This window comes from Balearica regulorum, chromosome 11, assembly GCF_011004875.1.
Source record: "Balearica regulorum gibbericeps isolate bBalReg1 chromosome 11, bBalReg1.pri, whole genome shotgun sequence".
NCBI classification, from domain to species: Eukaryota; Metazoa; Chordata; class Aves; order Gruiformes; family Gruidae; genus Balearica; species Balearica regulorum.
The window spans coordinates 15,051,311-15,069,371 of NC_046194.1; the positions used below are offsets into that span (position 1 = coordinate 15,051,311).

General features: G+C 42.8%; 1 protein-coding gene across 2 annotated transcripts in view; it reads left to right on the forward strand.

Annotated features, from left to right (window-relative positions):
* Positions 1-10,066: 10,066 nt before the first annotated feature.
* The window catches only part of AFF2 (ALF transcription elongation factor 2), a 348,828-nt gene continuing 340,833 nt past the window's right edge, over positions 10,067-18,061 (forward strand). For both annotated transcript variants that reach the window (XM_075763452.1, XM_075763453.1), the window contains exon 1: positions 10,067-10,393. In XM_075763452.1, coding sequence (XP_075619567.1) covers positions 10,347-10,393 — 47 coding nt within the window. In that variant the 5' untranslated portion in view covers positions 10,067-10,346. The remainder of the gene's footprint in view (positions 10,394-18,061) is intronic.

An 18,061-nucleotide genomic window follows, 5' to 3' on the forward strand; every position in this document is an offset into this window, starting at 1 on the left:
ATCAGTGCAGTTTTCTACTGGCCTCAGTCTATTTTTTTGGGGGGGGGGGAGTGAGAATGATTTAAGTGAACGTGTGTTTGTATACCCCATTGCCAGCCCAAGTATTCTCACCAGCAAGTTATGTCCTTTCATGTCTCCTGGCTTGGAACACCTTGCCTTTTCCCTTTCAATTCCTTCTGCCTGTCCTGATCTGGGTATTTTGTTGTGTCTGGTTCTCTGCCTTCTGCCCGCACACTCAGGCTGAGCACAGCCGGCTGCACATCTCTCATTCCCGAATCTAAACCCATCCATGTGTCTTGAATGAGCAACTTGCACAGGGATCTTCTCAATTAAAATGTTCACAGAGTCATTAAACTAACTAATGGTGGAAACTTCAGCAGAAATAATGCTGTAATGAGACAAGCTTTCATCATCTCGCTGAGGAAAACATATTTCACTTGATTCAGATAAATTATATGCCCCTACATATCATGATCAATATTTTAGCAAGACTTAGCATTTAACTATGTCATTTCTGAGTAATGAATAATCACGTTGAGTATATGAAAAATGAGTAATGACAGATATCACTGGACTGGTACGTTTTCTACGTCTCAAAATGATGTTTAAATTTTTACAAAAATGTTGTATAAAGGATTCAATGACTCAGACTTGTTCCTTCTAATGGGTATCTATCATTTAATACTATGACTGCTCCCAAACTACAGGTTAACATAACTAATTCTAAAATACATTCAAATAGTTCTGTATTTTGACCGAGGAAAATGGAACCCAGTTGTCAGGAAATGTTGTGATAAAACTGGATTTCAGAAATTGAAGGTCTGAGCAGGCCACTAAAATTACTTTCTCATGTTGCATAATGGCAGTAGTACTTAGTTCACGGCTACTTCATGGCTTTGCTATTATAGGAAACGTGAGAGGTGTAAAGTACTTTTATCAGAAAGAATATCTAAAATAAATAATGATTTTTAAATAATGTGCAGAAAACTATAGCAGCTGTCCTGACCTAGGCATGTTTTAATTTGTTTATTTACTTGCTTCTGCTTACGTGTCACATTTCTTTTGTGTACAGCCTTCCCAATGGCTCCTGCCCTGATTTTTAAAATGTTTATGCTTGAAAACACATTCTTAAAAGCACAAACCAGGACCAAAGGAACTGTTTTGATTTTCATCAAAAAATGCCAATGCTATTTCAAGCACCCACTTAAGAAAATCTTTGCCTCTTCTAAAGTCTGTTGAATGAACTATCAGTAAACGCATGCAGTTCTTAGAAAGATCAGGAAGCATTTGTCACGGTAATCCAACAAGAAATCTCTCTATGCATAGGATACTAATTTTTTCTCAGTCAAGTAATCAGTCACTTGATTACATTGATCTGTGGTTGACTTTTTTTTGTACAACAACTGATCTGTCATGCAGTTTTAGGGTTGCAATTGGGGTGATAGATATTGTTTTATATTTTCAATATCCTTAGGCTGCAGTTGGCTGCTCTGCTCTTGATTAACTTCTTTTTTTTTTTTCATGATGTCTAGTAGGTGCCTAAAACTAATTTGCAAGTATGACCACTGGCATGGTGACTTGCTTTTGTAGCTGGGTTTAGTGGTGCAATATTGTACTTCTACCCTGGAAAAAAATAAGTATGGTATTCATCAGTATACCATATTTCAATTGCATTAAAGAGATGCGTCATTGGCCTCAATTGTTATTTCTGGGCCTTTGAAATTAAAATTAAAATGGAGTGAACAAGCAACAGAAGGGTCCACGATCGCTTAAGTCAACTCTTCTGTCAAGCAGCTCCTTACGGAGATTTGCACTGTTATCTGTAACAAGCACTGTTTGGTTTTAGTCACCTATAATATACAAAGAGGTTTCTATTCCTAACAGAGTGGACAAAGGGCTTTTCAGGTGTCCCCTCAGTGTAGCTGGCTGTAAGGTTTCCTTTCAATATTTAGTTATTTTAGCATCGTCCAGATAAATTTTTAATGTTTCCACCATTTTATGGAAGAATACCGTCAAGGAGATCAGCTATAATCTTCTCATTATATTTACATAAATACTATTCTGCTTTTAAACTCCTTGCCAAGTGTGGCTTTTTCACTCAAAGTGAAATTCTTCCTTTGTCAATATCAGTGTTTTCCTTAGGGATGAAACAGCTAATAATCTATACTATATAACAGGAAAACTCACATTAATACTATCACGAGGATGATGATTACTGACTCTTATAGGACTAGTTTTCCACAATGACAGAAAGGCATCCTAAAATGCATTTTCATAAATTAGGTAATTTAAACCAGTTCAATATGTAAGTCACAGTAGCAAATTTTTCACTTGGCAGCTCTTCATTAGGTAGCTTGGATTAATTCTGATTCTGTTCAGTTATTCAATTTTTCCTCAAAATTTCATTTTCAGTAAATCGGTGACATCACAAAATGGTATAATATCATTTGGTGCCACCCACTCCCTCATGATGACTTCACAAGGCACAGTCACTGTAAACAATAGAATCACAAGTGAACCAGATAAATGACAAGGCGGCAGTTTTTTACTGGGGATAAGGGAAAAAAGAAAGTGGGAGCTGAATTGCAGCCCAGGTCCAGTGATGGGAGTAAATGGAAGTTATAGTACTCACTTTTGGAAATAGATTTTTTAAGAGCATAAGTCATTTAACCACTTTTAAAGACTTTACTCTGGGGTGCCTCAGTGCTAGAGCTGTACAAACACATGGTAAAAGACAGTCCATGCCCCAGTGAGCTTAACAGCCCTCTTGATTTCCCCCTGGCAATGCCATTATGCTCCAACCCTCTCCTCTTGTGTAGGATGAAGGCCTCTGCCTCCTCTTCCTGATTATTTTAGCAGACCTCCGGTTAGCGCATGGAGTGAACCCTCTAGACTTTGCCATCAGCACTACAATCCTTTCAAAGCTCACCTGGCAGGTTTCCCAGAAAAGCAAGACACGGTCATTTAAGCTGGTTGCCAGGAAAAAGGCTGAATAATGCTCATTCTAGCTATTTGTTTGGGATACTGGTTCTCACTTTATGAAATAAATATGCCAGATATTCATTTCTTGAATGAAAAGAAATTGCTGCAATGGTCTCGCACTGCTCTTAGCAGAACCTTTCCAAGACCTCTCAAAGGCATCACCATCTCGGATGCTCTAACGCTTTTTCTGTATGGAGTATCGGTTTCACCAGGTCTTGCAGGGCTCAGATGGTTTGATTGGGGTGGCTTCTCTATCGTTGTCTTTTAGGTGGGCCTGAATATCTTTTTCTCAAGTCAGAACTGGCTTTTCTTTCTTGTAAAAAGCTGGAGGGGGTGTGTGTGAACACCCAAACCCACTAACTTTCATGCAATGTGCTTGCCAAAGAATGGATATGTGGGCTGGTACTCTAAAGGTATATTCTATACCATAACATTTGTTACATCATAGCAAACTAGGATAAGTTTATAGGATCCATCCATTAATGGCCAAAGTATCTGGATGACTGGCTGTGTCTGCCCACAGAAAGCAGACGCTTCTGGTTTTCTTGCAGTGCAGCCAGGAAGAAGTCTACCGACTCTAGTCTATTGGCCTCCCCACACACCAGTAAAATGCTCCCAAAATCCTGTGAAATTGATCAAACTCCAGATACCTTCAGCTGGGTATCTATTTGTGAAAACACAAATTGTAATTGCAATTAAGTTAACATAATTTATTAGAAAAGAAACATTTTTGTCAGTATTTATCAAACTCCTTTTGGGGAAAGTCTCTCCTTAAACGAATTTCAATTTTGTCTGATCTCTTCATTGTATACATGGAATATTTCATATACGTGGATGTTATTTGCACTTTTTAATGCTTCGTATTTATAATCAAATTCCTTTTTTTTGGTATTGGACTTCTAGACAAATACGCAAGCTGTTGCTTGGATTATGTTGCTTTCTTATAGTTAGACCTGAATGGCTACAGGATCTGCTCCCAGCAGATTTGTTAGAGATACTGTGCTCTAAGACTAGTAGAAGACAGGAAAGTCTATTTTCCTAACATAGGGTGACGACATAACTGAGATTGAAAGGGATGAACATAACAGAGTGATCTTATCAGAGTAACAGAAGAAAGGAGGAAAAGAGAAAGAGATCAACTTTTCTTGTCTGGTATTCCACCTCTGTGCTAATGCTATCTGCCATATATTATTCTTTTTGTTTCCTTCATAAAAAGGAAGCTTTGCCTAGTCTTACGTTTCTGCAAAGTGCATTAGAGAATATCATCATAAAAATCACTGAAGACAAGACAGTACTTCAGCAGCTTATATATAGACATCATTGCTGTAAAGTGCTTCTGTCTTTTGAAAGCAACATGGCAGAAAGAGGGAAACTTGATGTGAAAAGTCTTTTTACCATGCTTTTGCACTTCAATTTTCTGGCTGTGTTTGCGTTTCAAAGTTGGTACGGTAGTTTTGTTTTATGCTGTGCGTTAGCTTTGGTTCCACTCATAAGGAACATATGGTCATGCAATCAGTTAAAAAGCTACTACAGGGATTGCTTCTGCGTGCCAGGCTAGGAGAGGGTGAGAGGGTAAGAGCCACGCTAAGGCTGCAAGCAATCGGTTTGGTTAAAGGAAGGGATCGCAACAGATGGCCTCCTCTTCAGCTGCTCGCTTCGGCCCATCGTCTACAATCAGTTGGTAAGCATGAAAGAAAATTTTGTTCCTTAAATCTTTGAAGAAGATAACCAGCTGCTTTAAAACGTGCAAAACAAAGTATTGGTCATAAACTTGAAAACAAGAAAAAAGAGAAGAAAAAGAGGGAGGCGGATGGGAGAGAAGGATCAAATTGTGATGATCCTACTTAATTAATGACATGTCTATTTGAAAGCTGTATTGGGTTTATTTTTTTTTCATAGAGACTTTGTACTTTTGACCACTGGTGCTCTCCAAATTCTTAGTTGTGTGACCCTCCCTCTTGCTTTTTGCAAATAATGTGCATCTGTTTCCCAATAGGTCCCTTTGGTTACTTGTTTCTGAAAAGTGACTTTCTCATAGCTTTTGAATGCGATGTCTGTCTTATCTAGTTTTGAAAGTTTAGGCTATTCTAACAGCGTTTTAAGAGTTGCCTGGCTAATGTGCAAAGTGACAGTAATAAATAGGAATCTCGTTATTATTGCCTTTTTTCCCCTTGATTTTTTTCTGACAGTGGCAAAACGTCCTGGTGAAGCTGTCAGGTAAGGTCACACAGTGTCGCACTCTAAGCACCGCAATACTTCTAACTTGATTGCTGGGTTATCTGCGTGTATCTCTTGAAAGCATTAGTTTGCAACTTGTATTAGGGAGGACTTTCTCACCACCTGAATGGCATTTGCTAACATGTGGTCAAAAAAGAGGGAGCTGAACTCCCCTATGACCAATCTGCATCAGACTGTTGTGGGACCTTATAACATCCACCGCGTATGAGCAAAGCGTGATGAAACTCGGCGTGTCCTTGCTGCTAGCTGCGTCTTAACATATGATATGTAAGAGCTTGCCATTGTGAGCTCTAATATAATAAAAATACCAAAACACTGTGTTTCCTAAAGGAGTCTAGAAAAACTTACTGAAAGAAGGATTATTCAGCAGGATGTGAAAACGTTCCCCCTTCTCACAGTAAGAAAACTTTATCAATATATTTTCAGAAGTGATTATTGTATTATATTATTCTTGTTTCATAAAATAGGAGTAACAACGCTAATAAGAGAATAGCTCTGCACAGTTAACAAATCAGGCAGCACAGAGATGATAATTACAATTAAGATGGCAGGAAAATAAAGATTACCTATACATATGTACTTGAAACTGAGTAACAATGTACTTTTAGTAACTAAAATTCTTATGTACTTCCAAATGGGAAATTTAGCCATAGAGGGAGCACATGATGGGTTCCTACTTCATATATGCACATCTCAACGGTGATTTTTTTTTTTTTTCTGATATAGCAGCTTTAGGATACATAAGATTTATGCACTCATGCCAACAGCCTGTTCTCAATGGAGTTGGGCTAAATGTTCTTGTGCTACTTTCAAACAGATGCTAATGTTAACTTAATTTTCAATGTATTAATGTAATCTGTGTGCTTTATCTAAGGTGTTATAAGTTTGTTCTCTATACATGTTTAGTGCAGTATGAATGAGACACAGAAAGAAAAATCAATCATTGCTTCACAGAGAAATATGAACTCTGTTAGCTTCATTTTTCACACTGTGAAAATGACTTGACCTTCCTTTCCTCAGAAATCCAAATATCTTCAATCTGTATTCAGCAGCATAGCTGGGCACAAATTTTCCATTAACATTTTCTGGATAGAAAACTGTGATTTCGTTCTTGTTTTGTGGAAAAATAGGGTTTTCTTTGGATCAAATGGAGTATTCTCAGCAGAAAGGGTTTCTATGCTGTCTCACAAGGGTTACAGTTCAGTTATCTTTTGCCTCTCCAGCTGTGGATCGCTGGCCTTGGTCTCTCTTGCCCGACCCACCGTGGCCACAGTCCTGCCGCTCCTCCTTCAGGAACAGGGACACCGGGGCGGCTTGTGGCGGCTGCAGCCCGGCTGCTGAGCCCTCCTTTGGAGCAGAGCACTGCACGGGCTCTCCTTACTGCTTTTCCACACCTTCCTCATTGCCTTTGTATCTCCCTTTGTGTATACAGCGCATGTGCGCAAAGCCTTTGGGTAACGAGGTTAGCATGGGATGTTCCTAGGTTGGAAAGAGAAAGGATGAGGCTGGGATGGCCCTTCCCTGCTTCAAACTCTGTGCCCTGCTGTTTGCTGCTGAACCTGAAGGAGCAGGTGGGATGTCCGCCTGTTTTGGTGCAACCTCAGCGACTCCCCTGGTTGTACAAGTACTTTCAGCCTTGTGCTTCCACCCATGGACACTCAGTCTTGACCGCAGCAGCAGCTGCCCAAAGGGGCCAGGCATTTGTGCCTTCATCAGAGGTGTGCTCCGGCAGGCCTCCTCCTCCTTCTCTAACCCTAAACATGGACAACTGCCAAAGCCACCCACCAGGAGCATCTTGCTGGAAAGCCGGCTCTGGGCCTGTGGAGCAGGATGGGCAGGGGGAAAGGCTGGCTGGCACAGAGCACGGTGAAATGGCAGCAGGACTCGTAGCCTGCAGCCTTGTCTGCAAAACCGGAGCCTGACCCGTGTTGAGCCAGCGTTCCCCTTTGTAGCAGGCTGCAGGGCCCGGTGGTGGTGAACAGGGCCAGGAGGCCTTGCTGATCTTATTATCCCTGTCCTGAGCTGTTGCAGGTGCTGGGAACCACAGTTGTATTTTCCACTGTAACTGTAAAAGAGGTCCTGCCGAGGGCAGTTGAACTTTCTATTCCCGGCACTTTGTGTAAATGAACCCTTGGGTATTTGAAGCCGGAGCTGGGAGAGCCTCATGCTTGTGCTTGTCCCCGAGCTGGCAGTTTGCAGAGGCTGCTTGCTCCCCGCTGCCGGCAGCCATGCACTACAGGAGCGCGTACCGCCTCGACACGCTCCCTGCAGCCCTTCGCTCCTGTAGTCCATGGCAGGCAGTGAGCTCGGCCAGGTCTTCCTCCGGCTGGTATGAGTTGGGGCCAAGCGTGGCCGCTGGCAGCGGGGTGTGCTGTGTCCCTGGGGAGAGGGGTGGTGAAGGCACCCTCCCACCAGCCCCCCTAGCAGCAGACGGCGTGTCCGGTCCTGGGCCCCAGTGCAGCCTTGGCTAGGCGTCTGCAGCAGTGACACTCGGGCGCGTCCTTGGGCGGTTTGAAACCTGACTGCAAAAAGCTGGTTCATGCAAAAACTTTCTCATGCGGCTGAGGGCGCGAGGTGTTTGGGGAGGTCCGGGTGCTAAACACCTAACTTCTGAGGAGAGGGATTATCTCTGCTATTGCCCTTCCTGGGAACAGCAGGTTTGCTTGCTCATGAAGGATCTCCCCACGTTACCTTTGCTAGAATGAGCTCTGAAAGCTTTTCCAGGAACTATTTTGTGCAACTTTTGCTGCTTTCTGAAGAATTGAAAAGGGTTTACTTTAAGAAAGTGAAGGCACTAATACCTGGGAAGTGTTTTTTTTTTCTTTCTGCTGGGTAAGAGCAACTGCTGTTGCAGACCCTTTTGGTGCAGGGGCGGCCGGCTGGCAGCCACCAGACCCCTCTCTGTAAAGAGGGGTGCAGAACTGCCAACTCCCACAAGTCCCAGCGTGGAATCCTTGTAGTAAGTCCTTCAGTCAAATTTAATGGTTCAAGCTCAAGATACTGAAAATAGGTGAGTGTATTATTGAATGTAAGTGATTAGGTGTCAGACTAAGCTTTTACTTTTATTTAATAGTATTAAAACACCCCCAACAACCCTCTGTACCTGTTTCTGGAGAACAAGTTCTGAAAATGTGACCCCACCTCCCATGTTGGTTCAAAGTATTGGCCACAAACTATGATTTTTGAATGGGACTTTTAAAACCAACGACAACATTAAAATAAGAAACAGAAGAGAGAGGGGCCTGACTCATGATATTTTAAAGCTTGAGGCCCAGAGCAGTGTGTTTGTCTGTGAAGAAAACAGATGCTAGGAAGGAAATGCTGCATGCACCTGCCTGCCCGCAGCGCAGAAAGGAGCAGTGCTTTGGGTTTTGCTGGGTGCGAGCACAGACTGTCAGCGGCGCAGCCTTGCCTGAGCTCCCTCCCTTCTGGGGGCCCACAAGACACACGATGCAAACGCGAATCTTGCAGTGAAGCCCAAGCTAAGATGATGAAGTCTGTCACGTTTGACTTCCACTGATAACAGTTGCACAGCTTTTCCTCAGCATTATTTTTAACCCAATAGCACTTATATGAACAATTGTGTACTCCTTAGGAAGACAAAACCTGTGGATTACATTAACTGCTCTGCCACAGATCTACTTTATAATCTTGGATTTGTCTTTTAATTCTCAGGAAACCCGTAAAGATGCTTCTGTTAAAGGGTTCACTGGAGCCTGGTCTCTGACCGCAGAGCTGGCCGCTGTGACGGGCTGCATGAGCCTCCCAGGGCTGGGGCATGGCTGTAGAGATGGGCCCCCACCAAAGCAAGGCTCATTGCAAACTTCACCAGCACCAAGTCCCTGAGACTCGGCATGCAGGAAAGTTCAGGGTGTGACTGGTCCTGTGGAAAACCAGAGTAAAAATGAACATAGCTTTGGTCTTGTCTTTGCGGTACCGATGTATGTATGTGTTTGCTCAGTGGGTATATGTATTTGGAATGTTACAGTTATGAGATGGATGTGGAAAATCATAAGATATTAGTGTTTAGAAGGCAGTTGGATACAAAGGCGTGTGGGCAGGGCTGTGAACCTGGGTAGAAAATAATTCAATTTAGGGGATAGAGGGTGCAGTGACCCCCTTTCCCCTTCTGTCACGCGTGGGGCAGCCTGGGACTCGTGCTTGGCCTCTCCTTGGGGTAGGTGGGGGGTGGGATGGTCTCTGCAGGAGTGCTTCAGGATGCCCCCGTCCTGCCGGTGCCCGCAGGTGAGCTGTGCCACTTCCCATTACTCACGGAGCACGCAGGCGGTGGGGAGGGCTGCCGGCCCAGCTGGTGAGCAGACGCTGCTCAGCTGGAGCCAAACCCCAGGAGTGCTCGGGAGGACCCTGCTTGTTCAGCCCCCCCGGGCTGCCCGGCCTGTGCTTTCCTCTGCCCCCTTCCCCTGCCATCGTGCACCTCCCAGTAAGGCAGACACGGAGCGCTGTCCGCGTCATGTCTATGCCACCTCTCGTGTCAGTGGGAGTCAGGTTTGTTCACTCACAGGAGTTGGCTTTAGCAATTAAATTATAGGTGCCTTTTTTTTTTTTTTTCCTCTCCCCTACCCCCACTGTTTTCTCCCCCTCTCCGAGCCCAGCCAGAACGCTCTCAGATTATCCCGAGGCTCGAAGCCGCGCCGCTCCCCCCCCCCATCCCCGCTGCTTCTCCTTTTCTGCAAAACTTCCCTGCGCACCCCGGGCGGGGGGCTGCAAGGCTCCGCCAGATCCCGGCGGTGCTGCCGCGGCGGCTCCATGCCGCGGCTTCGGGCCGCCCCGGCTCCTCCCCTCGCGGTGTGCGAGTGTGTGTGTGTGTGTGTGTGAGAGTGTGTGTGTGTGCGTGCGCCAGGGCCGCCGCCGCCGCCGTGCCTGCCTCTCCCAGCCAGGCAGCCAGCCGCGCCGCGCCGCGCTGCTGGCGGCGGCCGGAGCGGGCGGCGGCGGCGGCGCTCCGCGAGCCCCGGGCGGCTCCGCGCGGCCCCGCTGCAGCCGCCGCTCCCCGCGGCGCCGCTGCCCATGCGGGCCGGGCAGCCCTAGCCGCGCCGGCTCGGCTCTCCTCGTCTCGGCGCGGGGCGGGGAGGGGGCACCACTTCTTTGAGTCTCCCCACCAGATCGTTATGGACCTATTCGACTTTTTCAGGGACTGGGACTTAGAGCAGCAGTGGTAGGTTTTTTTCGGGTGCCTTTTTTTTTTGTTTGTTTTTGTTTTGGGGTTTGGGTTGGTTTTTTTTCTCCCTTGCCTCTCCACCCCTCTCCTCCTAACAGCTGCCTCCTTCCTTTCCTCCCTGCTCGCTCCCCCGGTGCCTTAGCCTTTGTTGAGGGGCGAAGCGCCCGGTGCCCGCCGCGGAGCGGGTCCGCGCTGCGCCCGCGGGGAGCCGCGCTGGGGCCGGCCACGCTCCGCAGCCGCGCCGGTGGGGAGCACCTCGCGGTCCGCCGGCTGCGGGGGGCGAAGTTGGCCGGAGGGGGAGGAGAGGCAGGGGAAGCGCTGAAATGTGCCGGGGTGCCGGCTGAAATAGCAGCAGCAACAGCAACCCCCTCCCCGAGCAGGGAAGCGGTGTGGAGAGGCGATGTTTTCCCCGGGATCGCGGCTTTGCTAATGTTGTGTTTACTGCTGTCAGTGACAGTATTCCTTTCACGGGGAGAAACGCAACTGTAGTTTTGCTGTGTGGCACAGTTCGACTGTAGCCCTGTCCAGTGTGGGGGCTACTGTTGCTGGTTTTGCTGGTTTCCTATTCTGGATGAAGCGTTATTGAAGTTAGTTTTGGAAGTGGGAAGATCAGTCCCCGTGATATTATACAGGTCTCTTTTTTCCTCCTCCTCTCTGCCTCTTTTCTTTCCTTTTCTTTTTTTCCTTTTTCTTTTCTTTTTTTTCTCTCTCTCTTTTTTTTTTTTTTTTTTTTTTAAGAGCGGAATTTTAGGTTTATATTGCTCTGCAAATAGGTGGACACCTTAGAAAGGTCGGTGCATCTCTTTAAGTGTATCGTAAACTTGTTACCAAAGTGAATGTTAAGGAATTTTCGATGGTTAACAAGTAGCTGGGAAAGTTAGAATTCGGGTGGGTTTTTAGTCACTTCCCTGGCTAGTTAACGACATGATGCTTATTCTTTCACTGTTTTTATTGGTTCTTTCTTTACTTTTCAATTTAGCAAATATAGTTCTAATTCTTTAACTATGCACGGTGAAATTCAGTGGTTGGTTACTGCTTTGTTAAATGCTTTTAGGCAGGAGTGCAGTTTGCCAAGGAAGACAGACACTGAAATACTGTATTTTGTGATCCTAATCTCTAAATGTCACACGGATTATATGTGTGTAGGCATGTGCATTTGGACCTCATGTTTTGCAGAGGGTTTACTTTACTTTGTTGATAATATAAAGGTATGTCTAGGAAAAAAGATAATATATTTAGTTAATAACTATAATTTTGCCAAACACGGTCTAACAGCTATACTTGCAAATCCAAGATAATCAGAACCGAATACCTGTCACGTTCTATTTTACAGCAATTTGGAGTAAATCCTTGGAACCATAAATTACACTATATCAATATTAATCTGTAAGCAGGCATTTTGGATCATGTGCGTGTTTTATCAGCTCTGCATAAACCATCGTATTACATCTTTTAATAACCATGCTGTTGTTATTTAAAAGTAATAATCACAATAAAATTAGTGCTCAATTAAATATTATGCTTCTACCACACTATCTTTACTCTGCTACACTAATTTATTTTGCAGACAACTGATAACCACCGTATTACTACTCAAATAATATTTGCATACAATTTGCCTAATTTATAGTGTGGGTAACATCATTAATTTAATGGAAGCTGTTACAACCCAATATGTGGGTGTAGTTCAAATACTAAGCACATTATAGGTATTGAGTTTTAATGTTTGCTTAATAACTTACTTTCATTTGACTATGGTTTTATGTGGATTTAGAGATGTGCATCAGAAAGAAGGGAACTCTTGTGCCTCTGTTTTTCCATAAAATATGAACATGTTGCCACCCGTTCTAGAATTTCCATCTGCTTGCTTTTGTACAGTGAAATTTATTGGTTTTAGGGTCCATGAAGAAGGAACATTTTTACTTTGAAACAAAGTGTTTGATATCTGCACAAACTCTCTATGTGGCACAGGCATTCACGCACAATTACTTACTGCAGAGATCAAGTTGGATTTAGCTTTTAATAATCCAATTAGGACATTCAAGTGCACATGTATATAATATGTAGGTACATAATCTACACGTATACACAAACATTACATGTATTTTATTGTACATGTAGATTTCTGTCTCTGACAAGTAGTTGCCTTGCTTAAGGAGAATTGAATTTAGCTCATGTATCCATAAATATGTTGCATGTGTATATATGTAGTGCGTTATGCATGCATCATCTCTGCGCACCCAGAAGTATGCATGCTCACCCATCAAGAATTGTTAATTTTTGTCTGTGTATCCACTATGGTATGGTTACTTCATAATATTTACAAATAAGTATATATAATATGATATGTGAATTGCTGCTGCTTATTTTGAAACTGTCCTCCTCCTTTCTGCCTGTAAGCTGGCCTCTGTAAAACGTGTTTCACAAGCATTTGGAAGGCAATTAGAGTCCCTCTTCTGCGTTCCTTGCAAACCCAAAAGTTCTGCTATCTGTGCTGCAATCGCCAAGAAGGCAAGCTCAGGCCTACAGTGTGTGTGTGGGTGTTTATATATATATTATCTGTATGCAAAGTACAACAGAAACATAGTTAGCCTGAGAAATATATATTAAAAATATTTATAGTTCAAGCAGAGATTTTTTTTTTTTTTTAATCCGACAAAAGGTGTAAAGATAACACTTTCTATGCATTGCCATTATATCAGGAAATGAGTCCCCAAAAGTTTTGGACTGATGGGAAAATTACAGTTAATTTCCGCGCCCTCTCCCTCCCCCCCAATGGAGGTACGTCTTTGTGTCACTTCTTGAAACTTATTTTGTCAAGAACTGTGAGAGTTACTGCGTGCACTGCTACTACACGTGTTCTTAAATTCTCACCTGGCATTCAGGATGATTAGCAGGAGCTTTGTCTTGATAGGAACTGTAGAATCAGCCTGTTAGTTTCCCATATTAGGAGAGATCGCAGTAGTATGAGAATGAGGTTTCATTGAACCTTCATCAAGAATGTGGTTGGGAGGGTAGCTGAGGGTTGGTGTGGGGTTTTTTGTTAACACTTGGCTAAAATGTGTAAAACAATGCCACAAATGTCCCAGGAGATGTTTTGCCAAACTTGAACAGCTGAAAAAAAACCCCAAAACCATTTAAATTAATCTAAATTCTGGCTGAGGTGAAAGGGCCAAAGCTAAAATCTGCTGTGATTCCTGGATGAATAAGAAACGTTCACCTGGGCTTGCATTTAATATGAGCCATTCGACGAGGGAGAAAGGAAGGGAGATGGATATAATGAAAAGCTTGAATGCCTGTGTGCACCAAGGGGACCACTTGCTGTTAAAAATCAAATTTCATCTTTTAAATCACTTTCCACGCTTGTCTGTGGTAACCAAGTAAATGAAATCTTGAAGTGTCCTGGGACCGTGTGGCTGGATTTGAACCTGCTTACGGAGTAAGGTGGTGCCATTAATCAGCAGCTGGGAAACAACAAAACCCAACAAAAACCCAACCACCCCCGAATATATAGCTCCTCACTAACACAAACAAAGGCGGAGAGATTCATGGTTTATGTTATGTTTATTGTCGTTGGTATTAATGTTTTTTAAGTCCTCCAATCTTTAAAAAACGTGGAAGTTGAGAAGATACTTAGTGGTAAAATGCATAATGAGTTAGATAAAATGAAACCTGGCAAAGGGAAATAAGATCAGCAGGTAAAAGTATCATCGTAGCTGTGTGGTGGCGATGAGGAAGACTTCTCTCTGCAGAGAAACAAGCCTCTTAGTTTTTTTTCTTTTTTATATTATGTATCACAAGTAGCCTAATTACAGCAAAATCAGCAAACTGCCAGTTATACAGGAAGAGGCTTAAACTCACTAAACTGTTATATAAATAGAAAGTTCAAAGGTCTGTTTGTGGCTGACAAAGCTGAGAACAGGCCATCTGTGGGCCAGGTTCCTCTCCTGTATGAATGCGAAAACATACTGCACGCCACAGCAGCGTGTTCTTTCAGCATAGTCCTCAACCTGGAGGGGGTGATCCTGCTCTCCAGACAAAGGTGAACTGTTTCGGTTCCAGCCTTGGGTATTTTCCCCTCCCCTTCACCCACCTTCCCCCTTCCCTCTTTGCCTTCTGCCTCTGCAGAAGACCTTCTCAGTTACTATGATTTCACCAGAGTCTATAATAGCTCCCTAAATGAAAAGTCTTCTGAACGTGGAACCAGTGTTGTGTTTCTGATGGGAATGTGTGAACTAGAGTAGATAGGCTCTTTGGGAATTACATTGATTTTCTTTCTTTTTTTTTTTTTTTTTTAATTTTTTTTTTTGGGTGATGGTGAGAGCATTAGTATAGAAGAAAACCACATTTTGAATGGATTTCTGTAACATTTTTCTCCCCCTCCCTTTCTTCTCCTTAAGAAATATTACAGTTGAATTGCAGTTACTTTTTGGACTTGAATTACAGACATCCCCGAGTAATTATTTGAAAACGTTTCATTTTCAATTTGCTTTGAAAGTGTAAATGGATGGATTGTGTGGCTGCTGGTGAGTGGGTGAGGGGGATTAGATGCTGTCAAAACAAGCAGCTGAGGAAGACCAAAAATAGTCTTGGGCCAAAACCTGTACTTGAAGTACATCCTGATTTAGTAATTCTTCCCTGGCTGATACTGAACTCCCTGGAGTGTAAATCTTAAAAGAATTTGGCCGTTTGCAAACATTAAGCTCACATCTATCCTATAAGGCAAAATTACTATCAGTTTAACAGCATTTGAATTGTTTTCCTAATGATTCATTCAAGAATTTAATGACTTTTAAAATATACAAATTGGGATGGAGAGTAGATACTTCAGATACTGTCCAGCTATTCTGAAGCCAGGCAGAACTTCAGAGCATTTAAGCACTTTGTACGTGAATGCCAATTATATTGTTGGGGATGAGGAAAAGATGGTGTTATGATGCAGGTCCATCAGTCAAACAGAATTACTCCGTTTGTCTGTCTGACAAGACTGTCACTGCAAGCTGGAATTTAACTAAATTTAAGGGAAAAACATGACATTCTGTAAACTATTAAGTAAATATACTAAGTGATCTCTGAAAAAAATGGGTGGACACTGCTGGTCTTGTTGAACTTTTTAGGACTGAGTCAGTACGTTCCAGCATCGTGGAAGGAGTGTTGTGATGCTTCTTGTGTTATGAGGCCCAAATTATGTTTTATCCTGAGTCAAGCAAAATTCCCATCATGCCAGATGGGACAAAATTGGCTCTAAGACCTAGAAAAAGCATGTGGGCCTTAGTATGGCAGGGTCGATAGGCAGGTATGTAGTTTTAAGCACACAGGCAGTCCTATTGAAACAACTGACTTCAAGTTAAGTTTTACTGAACTGGATTCTTGATCGCTCCCAAAATGCTCAACGTGTTTTACTAATGACTAAACTCCAGTTCTCCATGTATTTGGTAATGGAAACTGATGTTATTTTTTACTGTATAGCACGCATCCATTTCCCTGAAATCTATCAGCAGTTTTACATGATTGCACAAATAACTGGGCAGCCACAAAGAATGTAAATATTAAATCTCATTAAAAAAATAATCTAGAAGAATTGTAGGAAATGTTTTGTACACTGAACCCATGAAGTATGTGGAATGAGCATCTAAACAGGTAGACCCCGTCCTGGATTTCCCTGGTGCCTTTAGTTTGAAGTAATAGAATTTCTTTGTGTAGAGGACTTGAAGGACTGGGCGTCTGGATGCTTGTTAAATGTATATAATCAATAAATATCATAAAGTACCCATGTCTTCCTCCAGCTCGGGCCTGAGCTAGTAGCCAGTGACGTCAGTGGAGGTGCTCCCAATTGACTTCAGAGAGTGCTGGATTTGACCCTGGTTTGGCCAAAAGGCAGACTTCATGAAATGTGGAGCAACTCTCTAATGACCAGGATCAGCAAGGCACTCTGCACACACCTAATACTATGCAAAAAAAAAAACAACAACCTCCACAGAGCCCAGTTCTGAACCTAATTCAAATTTACTGCCTTTCTTTTGAGAAGAAAGAAAAGAAAAATGGAGAGGAAAGCTTGAATCTTTTTCTCTTGGTTGCAGTTAACAGAATAGATTTTATAAAGCCATCAAACATCTATTAACACTGAAAACTGAAACTGTGCCACAACTCTGGGTTTTGCAATGTCACAAATTCTTTCTTAAGCATTGAAAAAGAAGATAGTAAATCTAGTACTATGTCAAGTTAGTGTAACCTTCCAGACAACTCGTAATATAATGTAGTCAGGAAGTCACAACAGTGACTCAAAAAGACAGCTTTCATCCTTTTATTGTTACTGAATGTTCTATATTGATGCTTTGTAATCAAAATATTTGTTTAAATTGTTGTAACAGCTTTGGTCAGAGGTCAAAAGGTACCTTCTCCTGACTAATGGACAACTGTAAAGATAAAAAATGAGAGGAAGGATGGCAACATGTGTGTCAGTAGCTTTTATGCTCCATTTTGAATAACTTCTAATGATACAGTTGTTTGACCAAAGATTCTCACAAAAGGGCATGTGATATTCAATCTACATTTGTGAGTGAAGATTTTGGGGAATGAACCAGGGGTTGGTTTTCAAAAACTCTGTACTGAAGCCTAGTGTCACAGAAACTTGCAACGGATTGCAAGGGGCTCCTTAATTTCAACGAGACTGCTGTTGAGTGCAGCCAGTATGATGGGTTTACAAGGTTGAGCTCGTAGTGCTGAAAAAATCATATGGAGCTACAGAGCTGAGGTAAAGGAATAACCCAAAACTTCCTGCAGTTAACTTCCCAGCTCTTACAAACCATTTTATCATGAGGAGGCTGTTTTTCAACTTGTACGTAGCAGATCCGCACCGTAAATTATTACGATTTTTAAACAAAGGTCTAGTCAGTAATCTCTTCTTCTGTAAAACTTACCACGTTTAATGACATTTTATGAATGTGTTCAAACCAAGCCACCGAGAGAAGAAAACTCTTACTTGTGGAATTTTTTTGTTACGTGACCTCAGCAGTTAATCTCTGTGTTTTTACTGGAGATTATCAATGAGTCCTTATTCCAGGTTATTTGAGATGGTAAGGTCTGAGGAACGTTGGAGATGGTGCCACAACTGGGAGCTGATTTTCATTGTAGGTGACAGAGAGAACAGGGAAATGCCATTTACTATGTACAGCGTGCAAGCCTTGTTTAGTGAGGAGCAGTAGTCAGCAATTCATGTTCCTGACTCAGATGCTGCATGGTGCTACCAGTTATAGTAAGACATGAATAGCCCACTCATAATTATATGTTTTTCTAGGGGTGGGGTATTAAGCAGCAAAGAAGAAAACGAGATAGAGCACCAAGTTAAAAATCACTCAGTTGTTCCTTTGACAAGTATTATAATAGCTATTTTTGTATCGCTGTGGGTGTACATGGTGTGGAATAACTAAATTCTGTAGCTCTACATTGCTTTCAGTGCCTGGGGCTCAAACCCGCAGATGTCTCACTGCTGAGACTAGTGCTTTTTCCTTATGACACTTGGCGTGGACCTGACCATAGTTTAAAAGTTTTCTTCGTGATCATTCAAGGATAGGCCCTTGTGATAGGTGATGGTGTCTGCATCCTACGAAGTGATAGACACCTAAAAGTAAAAGCAGAGCAGTACTTGGTGGCTTGCGATCTGTG